The sequence below is a fragment of the Sphaerodactylus townsendi genome, linkage group LG06, assembly GCF_021028975.2.
Source record: "Sphaerodactylus townsendi isolate TG3544 linkage group LG06, MPM_Stown_v2.3, whole genome shotgun sequence".
Taxonomy (NCBI): Eukaryota; Metazoa; Chordata; class Lepidosauria; order Squamata; family Sphaerodactylidae; genus Sphaerodactylus; species Sphaerodactylus townsendi.
The window spans coordinates 122342880-122369116 of NC_059430.1; the positions used below are offsets into that span (position 1 = coordinate 122342880).

At 44.5% G+C, this 26237-nt stretch overlaps 1 protein-coding gene across 1 annotated transcript; it reads right to left on the bottom strand.

Annotated features, from left to right (window-relative positions):
* Positions 1 to 3362: 3362 nt before the first annotated feature.
* On the bottom strand, positions 3363 to 16983 carry LOC125435927 (phospholipase A2 inhibitor and Ly6/PLAUR domain-containing protein-like). The gene is made up of 5 exons (XM_048502443.1): positions 16845 to 16983; positions 13354 to 13476; positions 11595 to 11747; positions 9590 to 9718; positions 3363 to 3520 (listed from the first exon to the last, which is right to left on the bottom strand). The coding sequence occupies exons 1-5, from the start codon at positions 16900 to 16902 to the stop codon at positions 3384 to 3386; spliced, it is 600 nt and encodes a 199-aa protein (XP_048358400.1). The 5' UTR covers positions 16903 to 16983; the 3' UTR covers positions 3363 to 3383.
* Between the last annotated feature and the right edge of the window lie 9254 nt (positions 16984 to 26237).

Here is a 26237-nt window from a genome sequence, read left to right on the forward strand (position 1 = left end):
TGCCCATGTACATACAGGTGAAAATCAAAATATATTTGTTTCCTTATATGTCAAAAAAGATGGACCAGAATATGTATTTACACTACAGGTCATCTCGCTCAACCCACTTAAAAGATAATTTGCCAAATGGGCAATTTTTGAAGGTAAAAAGGAATAACACTTGGTATTCTGACTATGAGAAATCTGGCAGAACTTTTGAAGTACAATCATTAATTAGAGACTATCCATGGCACACAATTTTTTTTAAAAAAGCCAGACGAAGAGCAGACAAGACTCAAAGAAAGAGTTTGTTTAATGTTTAAAAGAAACAAAATGGAGAATCACATAGGGTTTAAATTTTTCACTATTAAGTAGTAACATTTTTAAAGTGATTTTGAAATACAGTGGAACCTCGGTTTTCGTTGGTAATCCCGTCCGAAAAGAATCAATGAAAACCGAAACCGATTAAAACCGAGGCAAACTTTTCCATAGGAATCAATGTAAATCCAATTAATCCGTTCTAGGCACTCCAAAAAACATACCAAAAACACATTTTTGGTGTGCCTAGAACAGATTAATAAACATAATGTTTAATGCTAAAAACAGTAACAAACAATAACACTAGGACCAGCTTGAGAGCCAGTGGATCAATGTCGCACCAGAAAGCTGTCCCAAGAGGTCTGTTTCTGATGCCTCTTTAAGATTTGTCTGAAATTGGGCAAGGCATTGTCATTAAACAAGTTGCAGACATGGCCTGCCACAGCTTTGTCTGGGTGATTTTTCTCCACAAACCCCTGCACCTTACTGCAAATCGAAGGAAACCGAGGCAAATCAATGAAAACCGAGACAAATTTCTGACGCCTCTTTAAGATTTGACTGAAATTGGGCAAGGCATTGTCATTAAACAAGTTGCAGACATGGCCTGCCACAGCTTTGTCTGGGTGATTTTTCTCCACAAACCCCTGCACCTTACTGCAAATCGAAGGAAACCAAGGCAAATCAATGAAAACCGAGACAAATTTTTCACTGGAAAAATCGATGAAAACCGAAACGGATGAAAACCAAAGGCAATGAAAACCGAGGTTCCACTGTACTGGCCATTAATTAATGACATCCCAGGGTGCAGTGAACCTCCAGTGATTGGTTTCAGAAAAACAAAAGGTCTCGCTATTTGATACATTTTGATATTCAACAGGTCAGGTGTCTTAAACAGAGTGTTAAAGGGCATGTGGGATTTGTGCAGCCTATAAATTCTCTTTGCCTACAAAGGTTTTTCAGCATCCCATCTGTAATTACAGAACACCTTTGGAATTCTTTACCAATTGTAATACAGGTAATACTGTGTATGTTATAAGTTGTCCCTGTAAAAAAAATTGTTTGTAGGTTGCACTGTACGCCCAATTAAAAAACCACATTCTTGAACACTATCCTAGAGTGAAAAATCATATAGAAGTACCACTCACTGAACATTTTAAAAAACCCATCATGAACCGGAAGATATGAAATCTGTGGTTATTTCTGTCTTTAGAAAGGAAATGTTCAAATACACCAAAATAAATGTTATGAAATGGCTCCACCAACAGGAATCTTTTTATATACATAGACTGAATACACTTCAGCCTACAGGACTGAATACAGTTATGGACTTATCCTCATTTTTGTAATTTTTGTACCTTTACTGTGCTTGTGATTGTAAAACACATAGTAATCTCTGGAGGTTAGAACTGCTGAAGATAATTAGGGACTGACAGACATAAATTGAGAGTGAGGGAAATGCTAACCTCAGACATTTGTGACAGAGAGAGAGGCTTCGTGACCTGAGTCAGTGCATGTTTGATTGGGTAAACATTGCATTGTTATTTAGGATGTAATAAGTATATTGCTATGTATTAATCTCAGGTTTAAGAACTTTTGATGTACACTTTACTTTGTGTAGAAATCAGGGTTAAGAATCTGAAAGACTTCTGTGGAAGCAGTGAAGATTCTCCTGGGTAATTTAAAGCGACAGACCTGAAGAAGCACAGAGCAACAAGGAAGAAACTGCAAATCCTTGTGAAGTGCTATTGCTTGGATATTTGAAAAGCTGAATTGCAAGTTTAAGAGAAGACTGAATTGCATGTTAGACTTTGTATGTCAGTCCATGAAGGCAATGAATTAGTATGTTTTCTTGAAAGTTTGAAAAGTTTGATGTAAGTTTAGAAATAGTATGTTAATCCATTCAGTTAGTGGCTAAGTATTTTTATTTGTGATATATAAAAACAGTTTTGATTTGTATAGTGGTTCATTACTTTTATGAGTTCTGTGAGTTGGTTGCAAAAACTTTGCAACAAGACTTGGCAGCAAATAAAAAGGGAACTAAAATGCCCCCTTGTATGTAGCTGCTAAGTGTTGTTTGGCAGTGAAGTCTGCAAATAGCTATAATAACTTAGGGGTTTGTACAAGGAAATATTTAATTGCTATAATATGTGTGTGTTTATAACTCAGATTTCCAAAAGTTTTTTTTCCCTCTTTCAAGTGTCAGTGACTGTTTTGGAGTGTTATATTCATATCTGCTAAATAACATGAGGATCGAGACAAAGTATTGTACATCAGTCTATGTACTTCTTTTCTCTTAACATAAGGAAAAACTAGGTTCTATCTAAGCCTTAGCAACAACTATATTTATATATACGATCTTGGGCAGATGAAAAAATGGTATAGTTTACCAGCTGGCTTGGGAAATTCCTAGAGATTTGGGGTAGGCTCTGAGGAAAATGAGGTTTGGAGAGGTGAAGAACTTTAGTAGGGTATAATGCCATATACCCACTGTTCAAAGCAGCCATTTTCTTTAAGAGAACAGATCTCCAGGATATTTCCAGGCCCAGCCTGGAGGTTGGCAAGTTGAGCCAATAGGCATGTTTACTGCCTACTGAGGAAGCATCTGTCTACTTGTCTTTTTTAGATAGCTTCTTGGGAAGGCTGTAGGTGTGTTAGATTTTTTAAATGAAACAAAGGCAACCCAAACATCAAAACTCTCCAAGGATTCTCTCACTTGCTTTTTCAGAATATATTTATTTGCATAACATTGATTGTACAGCTTACCAAAGACATTCTACGATCAAAAGAACAGGATTTCAACATTGACTGCAAATGTGCAAGAAGAAAGCAAAGCAAGTGTGCATAATTATCATTGTGAAAGTTGATCCCATCAATATTTTGCGCAGGCGGTCTTCATTCAACGTCACAAATTAACATGGCCATTTGGGTAGGTTAATTGGAAATGACACACCAATTGGAAATTATTTCAGTGGTCTATTGTTTGGCCAAATGCCCTGATTTACCGAACTGAAAGCGGCTGAAAGCTTTGCGAATCATTCTGGCTTTGTCTTGTGTATATTTCAGGAATGGCACTTTGGACCCCGAAGTTACATTTTGGGTGCGCTGATACATCTTATGTCTTGATTGCTCAACAGTGCATGTAGGTCATCCGTAATGGTGACCATGGTTTGAGCAGAGTTAGCGCAGAAAGATTCAGTGGCGCAGCCCATGTGGACGATCCAACCTACACATGGCAATACAGAGTTTGTTAGGAGAGCAAGGAAGCCCCATTGGACATTGAACTGGCGAGCTTAAAACAGTAAAGGATAACTCCGATGTTAGGGAAACAATGCAGTCTACAGAATACTGCTAACACCTATTGTTTTTGAGAGAGCCGGTGTGGTGCAGTGGTTAGGAACATTGGACACTAATATATTTTGATTCCCCATTCCTCCACATAAAGCTTTTTGGGTGATCTTGGGCCTGTCAGAGATCTCACAAAACTCTCTCAGCCCTCTCTCAGCCAATGGCAAACCACCTGCGAATGTCTCTTGCCTTGAAAACTCTACAGCATTGCCATGTCAGCTGTGACTTGACTGCAGTTTACACCACCAACATTGTTTTTGAAGTTTCTATTTTTCCCATTGTCTCATTGGCCACGCTTGTTTTATCCCGCCAGTCTCTTCCGGAGCCCCGGCCTACCCATAGCACTCCCCCTCCCTAACCCTGTGATCACCGAAATAGTGCCTGACGAATGTGCTTTATGGTTACCAACCTCCAGGTGGATGACCATAAATAGATGGGGTAGGTGCCCCTAAAAGGTTAAACCGAAGCCTCTCTGTGGCCCCTTCCGCACACGCAAAATAATGCATTTTCAAACCACTTTCACAACTGTTTGCAAGTGGATTTTGCTATGCCGCACAGCTTCAAAGAGCACTGAAAGCAGTTTGGAAGTGCATTATTCTGCATGTGCGGAATGAGCCTGTATCAAATAAGTAAAGGTGTGCCAAACCCTGTAAATCTTTAATCCTAACAATAATGCAAATAATTCTGACTCTTCCACTCTCTCTTTTTTTAAAGTATTACCTTCAACCAGTGCAGCTAGGAAGACTGTGCTGCAGCTTTTCAATAAACAGATTGAAACAAGAAGTTATCTAAGGCTCGTTCCGCACATGCAGAATAATGCACTTTCAAACTGCTTTCAGTGCTCTTTGAAGCTGGGCGGAATAGCAAAATCCACTTTGCAAACAGTTGTGAAAGTGGTTTGAAAATGCATTATTTTGTGTGTGCGGAAGGGGCCTAAGTTTGTCCTATTAACACAAGAATACACTTTAGTAGCAGAAGCCTCTTACAAAACCTGGGCTTCTGCTACATCCAGGATATCCAGCTGGCCACCACGAGGGCCAAAGTTTTTATGGCCCTGGCCCCTGCCGGATGGAATAAACTCCCGAGTGAGAACTGCGGAACCTAAACTGTGTCCACAGAACCTGTAAGACGGAGGTTTTCCGCCAAGCATTTCCATCTGGCCAGCCGGCCTGACTTGATTGTTACTCTCATTGGCGGGGAGGGAGGGAAGTCGCCATCTGAGCTTGTTTTTATTGGTTTTATGTTTTTAATGACTGTTTTATTATTCACCGCCCTGAGTCCTGTTGGGGAGGGTGGGATATAAATGGGAAATAAATGAGAAAAAATGAGAAAAAAGTAAAATGTAGTAGAAGCCTCTATCGACACCTGGGCTTTCGCAATAAAAACATTCAATAATGCTCATATATCCTAAGGAAGCCCCGGCATTGGTAGAGGCTTCTATACATAAGTGTATTCTTATGAGAACCGTGTTTTAATCTGTTCATTGAAAAACTGCAGTACAGTTTCCCTAGCCATGTTGGTGGAAGGCAGTACCTAAAAAAGAGAGAGTGGAAGAGTTAGAATTATTTGCATGATTGCTAGGATTAAATACTTAAAGATGTTAGCAAACTTTTACACCTTTGCTGCATGGAGGCTTTGGTTTAATCTCCAGGGGGAGCCTGCAATTCTGCCAGAAAAACAACTGATCTACGGACTACAGAGATCAGTTGCCCAGGAAAAAATGACCGCTTCACGGGCTGACTCTGGCCCTTTCCCCACTTACCTTAAGCCCTGCGCTACTCTCCTCAAGTAGCGCGGGGTCCCCCGGCACTCCCCACTACAGGGGCGGTGACAACGCAGCTGCCCTGACGCTGCAGCTCTCGTGCCCCCTCAGCCCGTGGCATCCCTGGCGCTCCTCGAAACGGCGCCTTTTGATGACGCCCAGGCGCTCCAGAGATGACGCACGCTGAGAGCAGCGCGCAGCAAAGGGCAGCAAAGATAAGTGGGGAAACACCCTCTATGGTATTCCATAGAGTAAATGGTATCCATGAGAGTGTTCTATCATTTGCCAACATCATTCCTAGTGTATGCCAAGTGGGAAAAGGCAAGCTAGACTCTTGCCCAACAAGGCTTCTGATTGGCTGTGCAGATGTTCAAAAACGTTGCTTTGGCAACAGTGCAATGATATTGAAGATAAGCTGCAAAAGTTATTTTATGACTGGCTCCACCTCTGTAGCAGCCATTTTGATGGCAGCCATTTTGTGGCTGCACCCACTATGCTGCATCAGAATTGCAAAGGTTCCATCAGGTTCAGAAAGCCTGGGGACCCCTGTAAGAAAAGCTAGGTGCAATACTTCCTCAAACTCCCTCCTCCACTGTCTCTTCTCCCAACTCTCCAGGAATTTACCAAACCTGAGCTGAAAATTGGGTCACCTGATACTCACTTCCTACTTGAGGCTTGGGGATAAAACCCAGAGGACTCAGGTTCTGAATCAGAAATAAATCAATCCATCTGAATATGAAACCCAAGGGGTTTTCAATGAAACAGGAACAAGAAGAAGAAGAAGAAGAAGAAGAAGAGTTTGGATTTATATCCCCCCTTTCTCTCCTGCAGGAGACTCAAAGGGGCTTACAATCTCCTTGCCCTTCCTTGGCTTAGAGCAGATGGTTGTAGAACCAACCAGGGGAGATGTGATCCTAGATCTAATTCTATGTGGGACCCAGGACCTGGTGCGGGAAGTCAGTGTTGTTGAGCCGATAGGGAACAGCGACCACAATGCTGTCAGATTCAGTATCTCTGCATGCGAACAAGTGACAACTACTAATGTAGTTACATTTGCCTTCAGAAGGGAAATTTCTCAAAGATGAGGGGGATAGTGCGCAGGAAGCTGAAAGGGAAAATCAAGAGAGTCAAAAATGTCCAAAGATTGCTTGGAGGTTGTTTAAAACACACAGTCTTAAAAAGCTCGAAAGCTGGAGATAATGTTCCTGCAGGTTAGAAAGGCAGCGCCTGTAGTCCAAAAAAGAAAGCCACCATAGTTAACAAAGGGAGGGTTGAGGTAATTATTAGGAAAAAAAAAGATGTCTTTTAGAAAATGGAAGTCCAACTTAACTGATGAAAGAATACCAGAGAGAACACAAATGGTGGCAAAAGAGAAACAGAGATTGAAAGCTGTAAGGGGGCAAAAAAAAAAGGATTATGAGGAGCATGGCTGCAGAACATCAAGACTAGCAACAAACAGTTCTTCAAGTACATCAAAAGCAAGGAAGCCAGCTAGGGAAAGCGGTACAGAGTCCGTTAGGCATTGAAGGAACAAAAGGTGTGCTAAAAAGGTGACAGGGAGATTGCAGAGAAGCTGGTGAATTCTTTGCATCTGTATCTTCACCAAGAGGAAGTGAGGAAAAATTCCTGCACCTGAACCAAGCTTCTTAGGAGGTGAATCGAGGAACTGAGTAGAGTTAGTAGTAGACAAGGAAAATGCAGTTCGGCCATTGATAAACTAAATGTAACTACCAAATCCCTGGCCCAGATGGTGCATTCATCCAAGAGTTCTTAAAGAGCTCAAGCATGAAATTGCTGATGTTCTCACATTAATATGCAACTTATCCCTGAAATCAGGCTCCATCCCTGAAGACTGGAAGATGGCCAATGTCACACCAATCTTTAGAAAAGGGTCTAGGGGGGGACCGGGAAATTACAAAGGCCAGTCCAGTTTGAAGCATCTGTTCCTGGTAAATTAGTAGAATCTATCATTAAAGACAAAATTGCAGTAAACATGTAGAAAAGCAAGACCTGCACTGAGGAAAGAGTCAGCATGGCTTTGTAGAAACCAAGTCCTGTCTTACAAAACTTACTAGAGAGTTCTTTGAGGGTGTAAACAGACATGTGGATAAGGGAGGAACCAGTGGACATTGTCTACTTGGATTTCCAAAGGCTTTTGACAAAGTTCCTCACCAGAGACTGTTGAAAACTCCTTAATGAAGAAGGAATAAGGGGAAGTCCTCCTATGGATTAAAAACTGGTTGAGGAACAGGAAACAAAAGAGTGGAGTGTAAATGGGAAGTTCTCACCCAATGGAGAGATGTGGGGAGTGAGGTGTCCCTTTAAGGGTCCGTTTGGGACCAGTGCTCTTTTAACTTATTCACCAGAAATGACCTGGAAGTAGAGGTGGAGTAGTGTGGTAGCCAAGTTGCAGATGATACCAAATTATGTAGAGATTAGTAGGAACCACAAAGAGGATTGAAGAGCTCCAAAGCGGGACCTTGATAAATTAGTGTGAGTGGGCTAGAAATGGCAAATGCAGTTCAATGTAGTAGTATATGAAATTGATGCGTGAGGGGCCCAAAAAAATCCAAACTTCACATACTGCGCTACGGGGGGTCAGTGCTATCAGTCACAGACCAGGGGAAAGGGATTTAGTCTTAGTTGATAGTTCCATGGGAATGTCAACTCAATGCATGGCAGCGGTGAAAAAAGGCAAACTCTATGCTGGGGATAATTAGGAAAGAATTGAGAATAAAACTGCAAAGATTGTCATGCCCATATATAAAGCCGTGAATGCGACAGCACTTGGAGGTACTGTGTTCAGTTCTGAGTGCATACATCTCCAAAAGAATGCTCACGAAGAGATAGAAAAAAGTGCAGAGAAGGAGACAGCTTGAGGATGATTGAAGAGGATTGGAGCACCTTCCTTATGAGGAGAAGAGCTGCAGCGTTTGGGACTCTTTAGTTTGGAGAGGGAGGCGTCTGAGGGGATATGATTGAAGTCCTATAAAATTATGCATGGGGTAGAAAAATGTTGACAGAGAGAGAATTTTTTCTCTTTCTCTGTACACTAGAACCAGGGGCATTCATTGAAAGAGAAAATGCTGGGGAAAGAATTAGGACTAATAAAAAGGAAGCTTACTTCTTCATAGCGTGTGATTGGTGTTTGGAATAATGCTGCTACTGAGGTGGTGATGGCCATAACCTGGATAGCTTTAAAAGGGCTTGAGACCCAGATTTATGGAGGAGAAGTCAATCTATGGCTACCAATCTTGATCCTCCTTGATCTCCAGATTGCTGCTAATGCCTTAGCAGACCAGAGTGCTCTCAGGAACAGCTTGGCAGCAGAGAATACATTGCTTTCACATCCTGCATGTGAGCTCCCAAAGGCACCTGGTGGGCCACTGCGAGTAGCAGAATGCTGGACTAGATGGACTCTGGTCTGATCCAGCAGGCTAGTTCTTATGTTCTTCTTATGTTCTTATGTTCCCCCCTCACAACAAACGCCCTGTGAGGTGGGCGGGGCTGAGAGAGCTCCGAGAAGCTGTGACTAGCCCAAGGTCACCCAGCTGGCGTGTGGGGGAGTGTACAGGCCAATCTGAATTCCCCAGATAAGCCTCCACAGCTCAGGTGGCAGAGCTGGGAATCAAACCCGGTTCCTCCAGATTAGATACACGAGCTGTTAACCTCCTACGCCACTGGGGGCTTCAGATTATTCCTCTCCAGTTTATTGATTTGACAATACTGAGCTCATCCCAGGCATGCGTCTCAGCAGTGGTGTATCTAAGGGTATGGCACGTGTGCTGCACATCGCTTGAAGAGGGGTGCTATCCTGCTACAGTGTCAACACTCTTCCCCTCTCTCTGCTCACCTATGGCACCTTGATGCCACTAAACCACTGGTAGGGCCATGCCAAGCTTCTGGGAGAGGGTCCTGCGGCCGTGAGCCAGCAACGAGGCTGGATTACCATAGGCGCTATTTGCTATAGATGCATCTCTGAAAATCAAAGCAGTGTGCTTCCAGCTTAGCCTGAGAGACAAAGGTTTCCCTCAACCCTGCCCTCCCCAGGGTCCACCCAAATCTCCAGGATTTCCCAACCTGGAATTGAAAACCATAAACTTCACTGTCGCACTGCCCTATGCATTGACTTCTGACATTGCTGTGGTTAGAAATGTCCTCCATCAGTAGCTGAATCAGACTTACCTGTTATTCTGAGAAAGCACTTGTTTTCCAATCCTTTGCAAAGCATGATATCTTTCTGGCATGGGTCGGGATGGTTAACGCTGCATGAAGGGCACCAGAGTCCATTGGGGGTTTCATTCCAAACTGGCACTGGAAGCAAGCAGCCAAGAATCAGTTTTAATGACGGTACAGTTCAGGTTATCAGGTAAGGAGTGTAAAACAAAGGCTGTGTCTATGGCCCTTTCCGCACGGGCGGTAAAGAGCGCCCCAGGGACGCTAAAAACAGCTTTCCTGGGGAGGGGTTCACACGGCCGCCACTGCTGCCTCACAGCAGCGCCGGCCTCGCAACCCCCGAGCAGCGCAAAGACGCTGCTTCTGAACCTCGCTCCCTGAGCAAGGTTTTTCAGAAGCAGTGTCTTTCAACCGCTGACGGAAGCGGCTGGAAGGCGCCATTTCCCCCCTTCCCCTGAATGCCTTACCATCCCCTCTGGCCTTCTGGTGCGTCGCACAGGCCAGGGGACACCCCCCCTGCCTTGCAACTCCAGAGCTGTCGCACAGGGCAGAGGTGCGTGTCCCCTGGCCTGTGCGATGCGCCGGAAGGCCGGAGGGGACGGTAAGGCATTCGGGGGATGGTGCAGCCTCTGTGCAGGTTGCGCCATCTTCCCCACCCCTACCGGGACCATCCATGCGAACGGTCCCGGGGGAGTGCATCGGCTTCATTTATGCCGACACCCCCCTGCAGCATGGCTGTGCGGAAATGGCCTATATTTCATTCTGAAACTGGTTTCAATTTAGATTTTAAATCTGGTGACTAGTTGAGTTGGAAGGAACCTGCGGAGTTCAGAATTTCTCAGAAATGCATTAGAGTGCTTTTTCACACCTAATAATAGTCCTGCTCTTTTTTCTATAAAGTCTTTGTCTTTATAGCTGCTTGTCCTCACCATCCAGGTCTTCAGAGGTAGACTGCCACTGAAGGTAGGAATTCCATTTAACAGCTTGTAGCTGTTAACAGGTCTGTCTTCAAAGAGGCATGACATGATTCTTGCTTCACCCAGATGTGAAAAAAAACCCTCACTGGCAGAGTTGATTTGAATTGGAAATGTCTCCTCTTTTAGTGAACCCTAAGGATAATGATGAATGAACCCTGTGGCACAGTATCCAATCAAAAGCTCTGCTCACAATCTGAGTTCAATCGCAGCAGAAGTCAGTTTCAGGTGGCCGGCTCAAGATTGACTCAGTTCCATCCTTCTGAGTTCAGTAAAATGAGTACCCAGCTTGTTGGGGGTAAAGTATAGACAATTGGGGAAGGCAATTGCAAAACCACCCTGTAAACATAGTCTGCCTAGTAAACATCATGATGTGACATCACCAGAGGTGTAATTGCAATGGGGACACTAGGGGTGGCTCACCCCGGGCAACGCCATTGCAGTCACAGGGCCAGGCCCGGGGCATGTCAGGGATGTTTCAGGGCATTTCAGGGGTGCTTTGGGGTGGGAGGGGGCACACAGGCAATTCATGTGCCAGGCACAGCTCCCCCTTCCTTCGTCACTGGACATCACCCCATGGGTAAGAAATGTCCCAGTCCTTGCACAAGGGAACACCTTTACCTGTAACGCATTAAAAACCTGAAAAACAGCTTTGTGTCTTTCAGAGCATCCCACCCCTTCTTGCAGAAGTGCACGAAAATCACAGATTACTGATCTTGAATGAGGCCCTCCCATAGATGCTGGAAAAAAAATTAAACCATGGTAGCCATCAAATGCATGAGGAGAAAGAAAGGAGGGCTGTTAAAAATAAGGAGTAAATAGATCTAGTAGAGGGCCCGCTGCTTAGTGACAGGTATAATATGCTTTGCATGTAGAAGACTTTGGGTTTGAATCCCTGCATCTCTAGCTGAAAGGGATCTTTGGTCATAGAACTGGGGATGATTTTGGAGACCTACTGCCAGGTAGAATAGATGGTAGCTGGTGATGGAAACCATTGCTCTGCTCAATATGAGGCGGCATCCTACATGCACAATACATACCTGGAGGAACCACAGAGTTGCAACCATCGGTAGTACAGCAGAGATTATTTCCAGTCTCCTTCAGTCCATTGCTAAGATGCATAAATACTGGACCAGGAACACAGCTCGCTCTCTTTGAGCAGGACTTTTTAACGGTTGTCACTGACCTTCCAGCTATATATATCAGGATAAAACGAGGAGACATTGTGTGTTTGTGTGTTTAAACATTAACAAATTGAAACCTGCACAAAACATAAACTGTTCCATTCTTTCATTGTTACTGTATGACTAATCCAAATTGGGGTCAGGAGATTAAGAATTCCTAATGCTGAGGTCTGCTTATTCTTTTGGTATGTAGTTGCCTTGCTTGGAGTTCACAGAGGGAGGAAAATAAATGTACTGTGCAGCTACATAACTGACAGAGACATTTTCCAACCAGCAGTTGCACAGATGTCACCACCCAAATGGAATGTATTAATTGCTTGCAGCCTTGTGATCAGAGGCAGTACTGCAGACTAAGGGGTGGAGTGGGGGAATGGAGAGATATGTTACATTTGCCCCCACTGTCCTACAGGATGGGCCAAGTAGTCACAGGCCAATGTTTTGCTTGCCTTGCCCCTATAAGCTAGGCAGGCAACTTCTTCTCAACAGTGCATGGAGCAATCAAAATACACTCAGAAAGAAAGCAATAGTGTGGTATTGAGTAGGCAACAAGTCCCCTAAACTCAGGCAGCCAGTTCTGATCATTCTGACTTCTACCTTCAATTTTATCCCTATCCGTGCTCCCCTGAATCCCCCCTCCCAATTTCCCAGATAATGTGTGAAAGACAAGTGTGAACAAGATTGTTTTTGAAAGCAAGCACCCAAGACCAAGGCAGAGACAGTCAGATAGCCTCCTGACAAGTTTTGTTCCTCCCTCCGTCCCCTTCCGGAGCTTCAGGCAGGGTCAGCCTAGTTATCTACATTTGCAGGCATATAGAAATAGATCAAACAAAATGTAGGTCCATTAACATGTCATGGGTTGTTTCCGCATGGGCAGAATACAGTGTCCCAGGGACGCTAAAAACAGCGTCCCTGGGGAGCGGCATGAAGCCGCTGTTTCCGAACCGCGCTCCCTGAGTGAGGTTTTTCGGAAAGAGCGGCTTCCAACCACTGCTGTGCAAACGGCAGCGGCTGGAAGGCGCCATTTCCCCCCCTTTCCCGAACGCCTTACCATCCCTCCGACCTTCCGGTGCATTGTCCAGGCCAGGGGCCATGCCCCCCTGCCCTGCGACACCAGACCTGTCGTGCAGGGCAGGGGGCGTGTCCCCTGGTTTGGGCAATGCGCTGGAAGGTTGGAGGGATGGTAAGGCGTTTGGGGGACGGCGCAGCCTCTGCGCTGGCTGTGCTGTCTTTCCCGTCCTTACTGGGACCGTCCATGCGAACGGTCCTGGAGGGGTGCGTCGGCGTACCCCCGCAGCGTGGCCATGCGGAAACGGCCATGGTTACATTGTGAAGCATAGATCAATCCCCATACAGCGGAACCAACACTTCCTCATCCAGGTGTTAAACCCATATCCTTGTGGTGCCCTGCTGCTTGATGCCAGGAAGGCGGGTGCCATTCCTCAAAAGTATTTGTGGTGTGTGGCGAGGGCTTCCAGTTTGGACTGTGGCAGAGGCCTAACCCTTTCCACCCTTGTCCATACTTTTCAACAATATTACAGAGGCAAGAACTGATTTCTGTGCTCGTAACTAGCCACAGCTTGAAACACCTGCCAAATTCATGGGTTGGTTTACTTACCCCGTGATGCTTCAATCACCAACGATTCACAGGCATCAAACTCGGGATCGCAGGTCTCGAGAGAGGTACTCCGTTTGCCACGTATTGTGCCTTTATGAGACACCTCGCACTTAATAGGAAACCCTGGAGGATCAGAGAGAAAGAGGGTTAGAGGAATTGGACAGATTGAAGATAATGCTCCAGACTATTCCTTCTCCGAATTTTCCCCTCTCATGTTTCTGTCTTGACTTTTTTTTAGCCTAGGACACACAAATGGATCAGGGAGAAGAAAAAAATAAACAAGAAAGGGTTATTCCAGCTCATTTCATCGGAGATATTTAATTCTCCTTCCCAAAAGGAATTTCCTTTAAAAAGAAATCTTTAGCTGTCAAATAATAAGGGCAATCCAGGAATGTGGAATGGTATGGCATATCCAGTCATATCTCAGAAGATAATCAGGGTTGATACTTGGGTGATGGGGAGACATATAGAGAAAGGCATATATAGAGAAAGCACAGATAGAGAAAGGCAATGGCAAACCACCTCACTTAATTTGAAAGTCACAGGTCGGTTGCTACTTGACAGCATGTACAGGCATAAACACCTAAAGACAATCCTCTCCAAATTTTAGTCCGGGTAGTGGAGTGTGTAAAATTTTGCCCCACAGAGGCTGATTCCACATGGGCGAAAAACAAGCGGTGTGAAAACGGTGTAAAAGGGTTTATACTGTTTTCACACCGTTTTCACACCGCTGTTTTTGGCCCATGTGGAATCAGCCAGAGAGAATGTTATGTGACTCCATCAACGGATTTTTCTTAAGTTTGCTCAAGGATTGGATGCTTTCTCACAGGACCCAGCCATCTTTTTCTCTCAATCTTCACCAGTTCTCCTCCTTACGTGAGCCTCCTTGCCCCCTGTGACTTTTGTTGATTTTATTGCCAAAGTTTTTGAAAGTTTTATTTCAATACACATGAAAACAAAACATGAACATTCATATTCTTATGATGCAGTCCACAAGGGGGTAGCCGAAAGTACCAAGGAGGTAGCGTAACCCCATCGCATACCTAAATGCCACTTGCCCCAGTGTAAGGGGCGTTTATGACAGTGCCGGGGCACTTACATCAGCTCCAGGCAGTGGTGCGGTAGCATCATGTATGGGAGAAAAAGAGTGTTTTTATACTCCACTTTTCTCTACAATCCCTTTCCCGCAACAGCCACATTGTGAGGCAGGTAGGGCGGAAATTGTTCTGAGAGAAAAGATCAGCCAGCAGGCTTCATGTGGAGGAGCTGGGAAACGAACCTGGTTCTCCAGATTACAAGAAGAAGAAGAAGAAGAAGAAGAAGAAGAAGAAGAAGAAGAAGAAGAAGAAGAAGAAGAAGAAGAAGAAGAAGAAGAAGAAGAAGAAGAAGAAGAAGAAGAAGAAGAAGAAGAAGAAGAAGAAGGAGGAGGAGGAGGAGGAGGAGCAGGAGCAGGAGCAGGAGCAGGAGCAGGAGCAGGAGCAGGAGCAGGAGCAGGAGCAGGAGCAGGAGCAGGAGCAGGAGCAGGAGCAGGAGCAGGAGCAGGAGCAGGAGGAGTTTGGATTTATATACCACCTTTCTGTTCTTTAAGGAGACTCAAGGTGGCTTACAAGCTCCTTTCCCTGACTCTCCCCACAACAGACACCTTGTGGGGCTTAGAGAGTTCCAAAGAACTGTGGCTAGCCCAAGGTCATCCAGCAGGAATGTAGGAGTGTGGAAATGCAGCTGGTTCACCAGATAAGTCTCTGCCACCCAGGTGGAGAACTGAGGAATCAAACCCTGTTCTCCAGATTAGAATCCACCTGCCCTTAAGCACTACACCACCATAACAGCAATGCATGCCCATGCACCTCTGGTGCAGAAGAACAGTTCACCATCAGAGTGGTTGTGCCTGGGGTCAGGGCTGGCCTTAGCTTCCTGGGGAACACCCACATTTGCTAGTGCAAATTTACATCAGCAAAAATGTAGGTGCAGCCCACGAAGCTGCATACAGAATTCTCACAAGGGTTGAGGGAGTTCCCTTGTCAGATTGCTGGCTGTGGTGTAGCAAATCGCTTAGAAGGCCGCTCAGCTGTGCAATGGCTAAGCTATCCCTGGCTGCGATACAACTATCCTGAGCCCTACAGAGAACGAGCAGGATATAAATTTGACAAAAAAACAAACTTAAGAAAATAAATATCCTCCCCCCTACCCCTGCCCCGGATTCTGCTGTCAATTTCCATCTTCTTTCTGGTTCCATTTTTTCCAGGTTAATTCTACTGAATTATGATGTGCGCAAGGTAAGATGTCTGCTTTCCCAGATTTTATAGTTAACAATTATAGTTAACTATAAAATTATAGTTAACAAGGCGCCCCTGCTTGTTTACACCCAGACTATCCTCCTATGGAGGAGTCCAGCTACTCCCTAGGGGAGGGTTTTAAGAGTAAGGAGTTACCAGGGGCCTTTTTATTATGATTACCGCTGTTTTAACAAAAAAATTAGTATGTTTTAGTATGTTTTAATGATTGTTGATTTATGGATTGTTGTTGTTTTAATCATTGTTCGCTCCTGATTTTGTTGTATTAGTTTTGTTGTACACCGCCTAGAGCCCCTGGGGATGGGGCGGTATAAAAATTCAAATAATAAATAAATAAATAAATAAATAAATAAATAAATAAATAAATAAATAAATAAATAAATAAATAAATATCCATCACATATTCTTGAACATTAGTGTCTATCAGAAAAAAATGTGGTTTAATGGTTAAGAGCAGGTGTACTGTAATCTGGAGGAGCCAGGTTTGATTCCCCGCTCTGCTGCCTGAGCTGTGGAGGCTTATTTGGGGAATTCAGATCAGCCTGTGCACTCCCACACACGCCAGCTGGGTGACCTTGGGCTAGTCACAGTTCTTCTGAGCCCCACCCACCTCACAGGGTGTTTGTTGTGAGGGGGGAAGGGAAAGGAGTTTGTAAGCCCCTTTGAGTCTCCTACAGGAGAGAAAGGGGGGATCTAAATCCAACTCTTCTTCCTCTAAAATCTTTTTCATGCTACTTAAGTTAACATAGGTCCCATGATCCCCAGCCTAGCCATTTTGGATTATCAAAGTGGATCCTTGCCTCTCTTTCTTGCTAACACAAAAGCTGGTTGAATCCAGCCCCATGTTTGCCAAATTTTAGAGACTGGGGAAAGACCTTCCATTTAATAAGAAGTTAGAATGTATTTTTGACTGTGAAGTGCTGGTTTTCCATCTCAGTTTGGATGAACTTTTCGAGAATTGTAGCCCTCACCCAGAGGGTCTTCCCTAGCTCATTTTCGACAGTCAGAAACCTTTGGATCAAGAACACAGTCTCTGGAGATCCTGTCCCAATGACACTGAAGACAACAAAGTTAAAATTCAGAAATGCAGTGAATTAATGAAACCAATGGTGAATAAATCATTGCAAAACCAATAGAATGTTAGGGAAAAAAAATGACACAAAACTTTGTAATCGGTTGTGTTTCCCTATAACTTACCTGTTCTAGCTATGGCAAATAAAATTGCAAAGAGGAAGAGGGTACCAGGAATTGTCATGATGCCGTTCAGAGTTTGTGATGCTGTCAAGAGTGGATCACCTGGATTCTCTGATATTCAGAGTGTCTCAGCCAGCTGAGATTTATAGGAATGGTAGGGGTGTAGCCTGCCCTCTTTCGGCTGAGTTATCTTATTTCTTGGCTTCAGTTCAAAGCAGAGTAAATACTGGTGATTTCCTCAAAACCAACATGATCCGATAATGATCCTCTCGAGATTCAAGTAGTTGGTTGTTTATTTTAACACCAGGACAATGTTGGCATCATAAATGAGTGTGCTGAGAAGAACATTCAGAATTTTTTAACTAGTTAGTGAGCATTTTCTTTAAATGAGAGTGTATGCAATCTGTCTTTAAGCAACTGTTCATGATCATCAGTGGCATACCTAGGCCAGGGGTCTGCAACCTGCGGCTCTGGAGCCGCATGCGGCTCTTTCGGCTTTATACTGCAGCTCTGCATGGACTGGAAGTTGGAGGGTAGCGTGGGCATGTCCCTCCAGCCCTCCAGAGCAGTGCTGGAAGGAGAGGTGAGTGGAGGGGCTGCTCCCCAGGGTTTTACCAACTCCCAGTCCCCATCCCCTTGACCTGGTCAGTCTGGGTCAAGGAAACTTTTCCTGCTAGCTTCAGGTATCCTCTTCATGACACCCTTCTATCCTTTTAAGACCTCACAATCTGTGATACCTTCTTGGAGAAGGGGGGATTGTTCCCATTGTCTCTTGCCACCTCTTCTGCATTTCTAAAATGGTGACTGGGCAAGGCTAGACACCTCCTGGGAAAAACTGCTTAAATGTTCCTTTCAAACCTTATGGGGGAAAAACATCTCTTCACAATAAAGTTAACAAACTATAAGAGTAATCTCAAATGTAGAAATAAAATAAGATTTAAAACATGTAGAAATACATACTTTTATTATTATTGTTCAATTTTGTTTAATATCACAGCTGCCAGTTCTTTAGCTGGTTGATGGTCTTTCATTGCAACTTGAGCCTCACCCAGAGACCTAGGAAATTGTAATGTAGCAGCATAGTATTCATGTGGATCCCAGCAGGGCTGCCTTCTGAATCTGACAGGTGCTGATTTTGTCAATTTGAAGATGTTTTAAGTGCCACCCAAGTGTTTTCGGAATGGCCCCCAGGGTGCCAATTACCACTGGGTTTGTGCCATAGTTGCTGAATCCCGATTTTCAAATTGTGGTATTTAGTGACCTTTTTCAATGACCCTGCTTTCACCAGGTGTTGCTGTATCGATGATCATCACTTTCTTGTCCTCGGTCACTGTCATGTCTGGAGTGCTATGTGCCAACACTTTGCCCATTTGGATTTGAAAGTCCTGCAAAATTTTGACCTTTCAATTGTCCGTGACTTTCTCTGGGCAATGTTCTCACCAGTTTTTAGCTGTCCTAATGTTGCAATTTTTGCATAAATTCTAATGGACCATTTTGGCCACTGGGTTGTGCCTCTGTTTGTACTCAGTCTGGGCGATCTTTTTGCAGCAGCTGAGTACATGATCTACAGTTTCATTGGCTTCCTTGTACAGTCTGCACTTTGTATCATCTGAGGATTTTTTAAATTCTGGATTGTATTTGTCTTAAAGGCTTGCTCTTGAGTGGCTAAAATCATGGATTCAGTTTCCTTTTTCAAAGTTCCAGTTGTTAACCACAGCCAGATCTTTTCATCATCCACCTTGTCCTTGATCTTCTCTAGAAATTGGCCATGCAATGCTTTGCTGTGCCAGCTTTCGGTCCTCATTTTGATCACATTTTTTTCTGTACTCCTGTTTGGTTCTCTGGGCTTTCAGTAAATGCCTGTTCTTCACTCCAATCAGTGTCTGTTCTTGACTTTCATTCACATAATCAGCCAGTGCATGTTTCTTCTCCCCCAGTTTTTGCTTTGCTTTCAGTAACCCTCTGCCACCAGATCTCTAGGGAAGATATAGCATATCAGTACCACTATGTGGGTTTAAGGCAAAGAGTATTGTCATAAGCTTCTACGTTTTTCTATGCAATGCATCCAGATCAGCCTGTGTCCAGATTGTGGTTCTGGTGTACCTGGTGATGGGTATGGCCCGGGTGTTGATGGCGTTGATGGTATTCCCGCCATTTAATTTGGATTTCAAAATTTTCCTGACTCTGGGTCTATTCTCTGCAGACCACAGTCTTCACTTGCTCATGCTTGATTTCTGTGTCTGATTTCCCGTAGAGCTTCAAATCATCCATGTACAGCAAATTTGAGTTTTTTCGGAGGTCTTTGGCCATTTGATATCCCAACTTTGTTTTCCTTGAAATCACTGTTAGTGGGATCGTGGTGATGATAAACAGTAAGGGCTACAAAGAATCACCTTGGAAAATTCCTCACAATATTGACTGTTCCATAGTTTTCATTTCTGACTGTCAATTTAGTTCTCCACTGTCTCATTGCTTTTTCAGTGAATACTCAAATGTTTTTGCTAACACCAATTGTTTCCAAGCATTTTATGATCCAACTATGGGACAGTAAGTCAAATGCCTTCTTGTAATTGATCCAGATCATATGCAAATTTGTTTTTCAATTCTTGCAGTTCTCCATTATCATTTTGTCTATCAGGAGTTGGCCTTTTGTACCCCTGCTCCTCCTTTTGTTCCTTTTTTGCTCCACCAGCAGGATGGTATTGACTTCCAAGTACTTCACGATGTTATTCATAGGCTTGGTCAATACCCTAGAAATTTGATAAAATTTGGATTTGGATTTATTTGGGCATAAAATTATCTGTTTGCCTGAATAAGACAAATAACATATTTGGATGTACCTGAATATTCAGGTATATCCAAAAAATTCAGGTCCGCCTGGTTATTTTTTGTATTTTTGGTGTTTTTATATCACCTGGAACAACAGGAAAAATCCTTTGCTGCAGGACATGTTTTTCCCTATAAAAGCCCACCCCAGACCCCAGTCAGGTGTTCAAAACTATCACACACCACCATGGTGCCCAATAATATTGTTCCACCAGCGCTGATAATCCAGAACCTAATCATTATGTCTCTGTCTCCTGGACATCCACTACAAGACTGGCAAACATAATCTTTGATATCTCATCCCTTCTCTCTCTCTATATATATATCCAAAATCTGTCTTTCACCTCTAAATTATATCCCAGGAAACCTTGCATGTGTGTATTTTTACCCCAGTAATTGAGTGATTGTGAGAGATTTTATTTTATTCCATTTTCTTATTTTCCCAATAAAATCCTAGAAAAAGAAATTTATTTTCTCTGCTGGTTTCTCATATTGAGCTGAAACCATATACACAGGCAATATATCGATTAAGTTACCCAATGCTCCTTAAGCCACGCTAAGTGATCTTGTGCTGTACAGCTAATTTCCCCAACCAAAGAGGGCTGTTGTGTCCCACCATTTTGGTTAACAGTGGTGACCATTTTGTATCTGAGCCCACCACACTGTCCGAATTCCAAATGGGCACCAAAAGTTTGGGGATCCTGATCTACTATGACCTTTTCTACACAAACCTTTTAAAACATTTTGAGACAGGAAATAAAATGTTTCTTTCATGGAGTTTCACATCTCTAAATAAACCTGTTAAACTTTATGATATCTCCTATAGAATTTCTTGCAAAAGCTGATTTTTTTAAACATAGGCAATGAAGTTCTTGAGCTTGCCCAACCTTTTGCTAAGCCAAGAGTCTGCTCTCACTAATTCCCCACTCGAAAAGGGAGTGACTTCAGGTAACAAGATTACTGAAATAACTGTTTTGCAAAAACAAGGAAGCAATCCATCATGATTTCTGCTTGACTTCAAAGAGAGCACTTGCTGTGTTTGCTGATGAAGTGAAGCATTAAAGTGAGTGTTTGCAGATATTCCTAGGCATTCTTCTGTTCCATCAACTATTGATGAATTCCATTTCTCTTTCTCTCTTCTCCTTCCTGCTTAACTAAATGTGTGCAGCAGAGGGCAGAAAGAATCTTTTTGCCAGGACATGAGAAAGCTATTAAATACCCTGAGTTAAAGCCATATTAATGTCCTTTAAAAATGGACGATTTCCAAATGGGCAAAAGATAGCATTTAAGACAAACACTTGGCAGAAATGTGCATCAGGAATGGAAGATGATCCAGGACCAAAGGGGGAAAGATTTAATCTCAAGCATACAAGAGGAATACAAACATATACAGAAAGTTTAAGCAGCATTAAGCATCATGCTCTCTCATAAAAAAAACCCCAAAATCCCATAGAACTGTACCTGAAACTTTTCCCTGCTTGGTGAAAAGAGGAAAATATTACAAGATTATTTTTCTGAAACTGCAAAAAAGGAAATGTAATGCCACCTTGATTTTATATCCAAAAGTGAAGAATTGCTACTGTCTGGATGAAACCTTGCAAATGCTTTAACTCACAATCTGACATGGTGGGATTTGGGGGGACGAGTGGGGCATGTGTTCTGGGTGGCAGGCAAAGAGGGGGCGGCAGCAGGAGATGGTGGAGGCTTGATTGCTTAGAGGAGATCGCTTGTCTGGCAGCATGCCCCTGCTTCCCCCAATTAGGCTGCTGCTATATCTATGAGGTGGAAGAAGGTCAGTGACCCAGCAGAAATGACTTGGTCCACAGCATGCATGCCCCTTCCCACGACTGGGCTTCTAGGAGGTTGAGGAGGCTCAATTGCCCAGAAGAGATGGCTCATTTTTCAGTGTACCCAATTCCTCCAATTAGGCTTCTGTTAGGAAGTGGAGGGAAGGAGGGGGAACCCCTGGGCTTCAGAGGGGAGTCATAGCCCTTGGTAAGCAGAAATTGCAGCTTTCAGGCAAGACTATGGTGGCCAAAGAGGAGGCGGAGCTAATGGTTCGTAATTAGATGTTCAAAGATGTCAAGTTCTTCACAGAAATATCCTTCCTTGGCTTTGCTAATCTTCCTTCTTCCCCTGGTTGAGGCACCCTCCGCACTTCCACCTACAGGACTTTCAATTTCTTTGTCTTCCCACCCCTTCTCCTTTCAATGAGCATACACTGACAGTCACACCTCTGGAGTCCATGCAATTACCGAGGGGGAACAATTAGACCTTGGGCATGTGAGACTTCAGGGCGGGGGGACTCAGAGCTGTGTTATGCTTGGCCCCAAATAGACCTTCCCCCCAAAGCCTGATTTTATACCTTGCCAATTGGCCATACTGGCAGGGGCTGATGGGAATTGTAGTCCATAACATCTGGAGTGCCAAAGGTTTGCCACCACGGCCCTAGGGTCTAGAGATAGACCCTAGCTAATGCTATCATTATCCTTGCAGCAGTGGCGTAGTGGCTAAGAGCAGGTGCACTCTGACCTGGAGGAACCAAGTTTGATTCCCAGCTCTGCCGCTTGAGTTGTGGAGGCTTATCTGGGGAATTCAGATTAGCCTGTACACTCCCACACACGCCAGCTGGGTGACCTTGGGCTAGTCACAGCTCTACGGAGCTCTCTCAGCCTCACCAACCTCACAGGGTGTTTGTTGTGAGGGGGAAGGCCAAGGAGATTGTAAGCCCTTGGAGTCTCTCCTACCTGGGGAGAGAAAGGGGGGGATATAAATCCAAACTACTCCCTCCCTTCCTCCTCCTCCTCACCTCCCCCCCCTCTCCTCCCTCTTTCTTTCTTCCTTCTCCTTCTCCTTTCCTCTCTTCCCCTTCTTCCTTCCTCTTCCCTTCCTCCTTCCTCTTCCCCTCTTCCCTTCCTCCCTCCTCCTCCTCCTCCTCCTCCTCCTTCCTTTCTTCCTTCTTTTTCCTTCTTCTTCTCCTTCTCCTTCTTCTCCTTCTTCTTCTCCTCCTCCTTCTCCTCCTCCTCCTCCTCCTTCTCCTCCTCCTCCCTCCTTCTCCTCCTTTCCCTTTTCCTTTTCCTTTTTTTTCCCTTTTCTCCTCCCTCCTCCTCCCTCCTCCCTCCCTCCTCCCCTCCTCCTCCTCCTCCTCCTCCTCCTCCTTCTCCCTCCCCACCTCCTTCTCCTTCTCCTCCTTCTCCTCCTTCCTTCCCCTTCCCCTTCCCCCTTCCCCTCCCCTTCCCCTCCTTCTTCCCCCCTTCCCCCCTCTTCCCCTCTTCCCCTCCCCTTCCCCTTCCTCCCTCCTCCTCCTCCTCCTCCTCCTCCTTTTCCTCCTTCTCCTTCTCCTTCTCCTTCTCCTTCTCCTCCTCCTCCTCCTCCTCCTCCTCCTTCTTTTCCTTTTCCTTTTCCTTTTCCTTTTCCTTTTCCTCCTCCTCCTCCTCCTCCTCCTCCTCCTCCTCCTCCTCCTCCTCCTTCTCCTCCTCCTCCTTCTTCTCCTTCTCCTTCTCCTTCTCCTTCTCCTTCTCCTTCTCCTTCTCCTTCTCCTTCCCCTTCCCCTTCCCCTTCCCCTTCCCCTTCCCCTTCCCCTTCCCCTTCCTCCTCCTCCTCCTCCTCCTCCTCCTCCTCCTCCTCCTCCTCCTCCTCCTCCTCTTCTTCTTCTTCTTCTTCTTCTTCTTCTTCTTCTTCTTCTTCTTCTTCTTCTTCTTCTCCTTTTCCTTTTCCTTTTCCTGTTCCTCCTCCTCCTCCTCCTCCTCCTCCTCCTCCTCCTCCTCCTTCTCCTTCTTCTTCTTCTTCTCCTTCTCCTTCTCCTTCTCCTTCTCCTTCTCCTTCTCCTTCTCCTTCTCCTTCTCCTTCTCCTTCTCCTTCTCCTTCCCCTTCCCCTTCCCCTTCCCCTTCCCCTTCCCCTTCCTCCTCCTCCTCCTCCTCCTCCTCCTCCTCCTCCTCCTCTTCTTCTTCTTCTTCTTCTTCTCCTTCTCCTTCTCCTTCTCCTTCTCCTCCTTCCCTCCCTGCTCCCTGCTCCCTCCCTGCTCCCTGCTCCCTCCCTCCCTCCTTTCCTCCCTGCTCCCTCCCTCCTCCCTTCTTCCCCTCTTCTTCTTTTTCTTCTTCTTCTTGCACACCATGAGGAGGTTGCAGTTCTTGGGTTGGTTGTACCATCACACATAACTTCACAAGTGGCTGGTCAGCATTCAACCTTCAGGAAACTCAAGGTAATATCTGCTTTTTTAGGTGTTGGCACAGAAAGATTCAGCGGTGCAACCTTTTTCTATGTGCTGAAATGTTGTGGCGGTCATGGGATTTGTTGTGACAACTATTAAGCCCCAGAGAAAAATGAAAGGATTAGCAGATAACAGCAAGTAATTTTATGCATTAACATTATCAACATGAATGGCATTTAAGGAAGAAGATCTTCCTTCTCGGTGTTGGGTCTATGGTTCCATCTCCCCCGATTTCTCAACTTCCTTCTTTTCAGCTGACTGCCTAAGTTGTCCTATTTTGTTCTTTCTTTTCTGTATTTAATTTAGGACACTGTTACCCGTCAGTTCTGCAAGCTCATACAAAATATATACCATAAGGCAGTATTTTTCAACCTTTTCAAACCTGAGACCATGGGACTAGGGGGGCCAGGCCATGCCCGACAACTGGTACAAGGGCAATGATGATGGTGTTATGTCTCTTCTGAGTAAAAGCTGAAAGTGACTAAAGGAAGCTTTCCAAGAATTTTAAGTGTCCAACATCTAGAGTGGACCAGAGTCTGAACCTACATCAATGTGGACAAGTGGCTGACCCAATGGACCTATTAACCTCAAGCCAAGACTGCCCCCCTATTGTTTGTGGATCAAAACGAAACCCACTTGCCTTGGTGCTACAAAGGAATCAAATCGTAATATCAATAGGCAGGAACAAGCAGAACCTTAATAGAGGGTCCAGCTTTCCAGTAATAAGAAATTCCCTGAGCCAACTACTAGGTTTTACATCAAGGGAGACTCAACTAAGGTCTTACGAACCCTTACCTTACTGCACTGGTTACAGGAGACTTTTGTTAACTTTCTATACAGCTGTGTCCCCATCCTTACTCCTGAGTCGCAGACATTTTTATTTACAGAAGTTTGACATCAACATTACAAGAGTTTTTAATAACCTTAAAAAGTCCCCACTCATCAGCACGGTATCAACTGTGCAGAAGACCACCAACTTAAATCTTTATACACAGCCCAAAAAGGGTATTTACACAGACCTTACAAAAATTACAGAAGAATGGAGCCAACTTGAGTCACTGTCCAAAGATATGGCGACTTCTCATCAAATGATTTCTAAGGCACTCAACCTCATTGGTTCAGACAACTCCCTTGAGTCACGGAATAACTTCCTAGCTAATTCAACTGATATGCAACCCCTGCCAGCTCTTTTGGGCTACGCTCCAGCAGCTGACACTGAAACTCTTCACCAGGCCGCTGGATCTCTGCCTCTGCTAACAACCAATCAGACCGGGATTGAATTCCCAAAATCCCCAGGACCAATGAAGAACCTGATGGAGCTGGACATCGACCTAAGGTCCTCAAGGGTTCTTCAGATAGAATCTCATCCATCGAATTCTGGCAAATCCTGGGCTCAAGAACTGGCAGAACTAAACGAGCCCCACCTTCCAGAATGCTAAGGCAGCCATGTAAGTCTCCCAACATATCTCCAACAACTCCTCTTATCGTTTTAGAATCTGCTACTACAGAGGGTGCTTCTCCATCTCAAATTGACCCAGCAAGAAAGACGCATTAAGGCCCTTGCAACCCATTGACCAGCGAACAAGCAGGTAACAGAGCTAGACTGGAAACATCAAAGAACATCTTAAACCAGTCCATGCTTGGTGTCACACCAATCTTTAAGAAAGGGTCTAGGGGGGACCCAGGAAATTACAGGCCAGTCAGTTTGACATCTGTTCCTGGTAAATTAGTAGAATCTATCATTAAAGATAAAATTATTAAACATGTAGAAAAGCAAGACCTGCTGAGGAAGAGTCAGCATGGCTTTTGTAGAGGCAAGTCCTGCCGTACAAACTTACTAGAGTTCTTTGAGGGTGTAAACAGACATGTGGATAAGGGGGAACCAGTGGACACTGTCTACTTGGATTTCCAAAAGGCTTTTGACAAAGTTCCTCATCAGAGACTGTTGAGAAAACTCAGCAATGAAGGAATAAGAGTGGAAGTCCTCCTATGGATTAAAAACTGGTTGAGGAACAGGAAACAAAGGGTGGGTATGAATGGGAAGTTCTCACAATGGAGAGATGTAGGGAGTGGTGTCCCCCAAGGATCCGTATTGGGACCAGTGCTCTTTAACTTATTCATAAATGACCTGGAAGTAGGGGTGGGTAGTGTGGTGGCCAAGTTTGCAGATGATACCAAATTATGTAGGGTGGGTGGAGAATCACAAAGCGATTATGGCGAAGAACTCAAAGCTGGACCTTGATAAATTAGGTGGAAGTGGGCTCCAGGAAATGGCAAATGCAGTTCAATGTAGCTAAATGTAAAGTGATGCCCATAGGGGCAAAAAATCCAAACTTCACATACACACTACAGGGGTCAG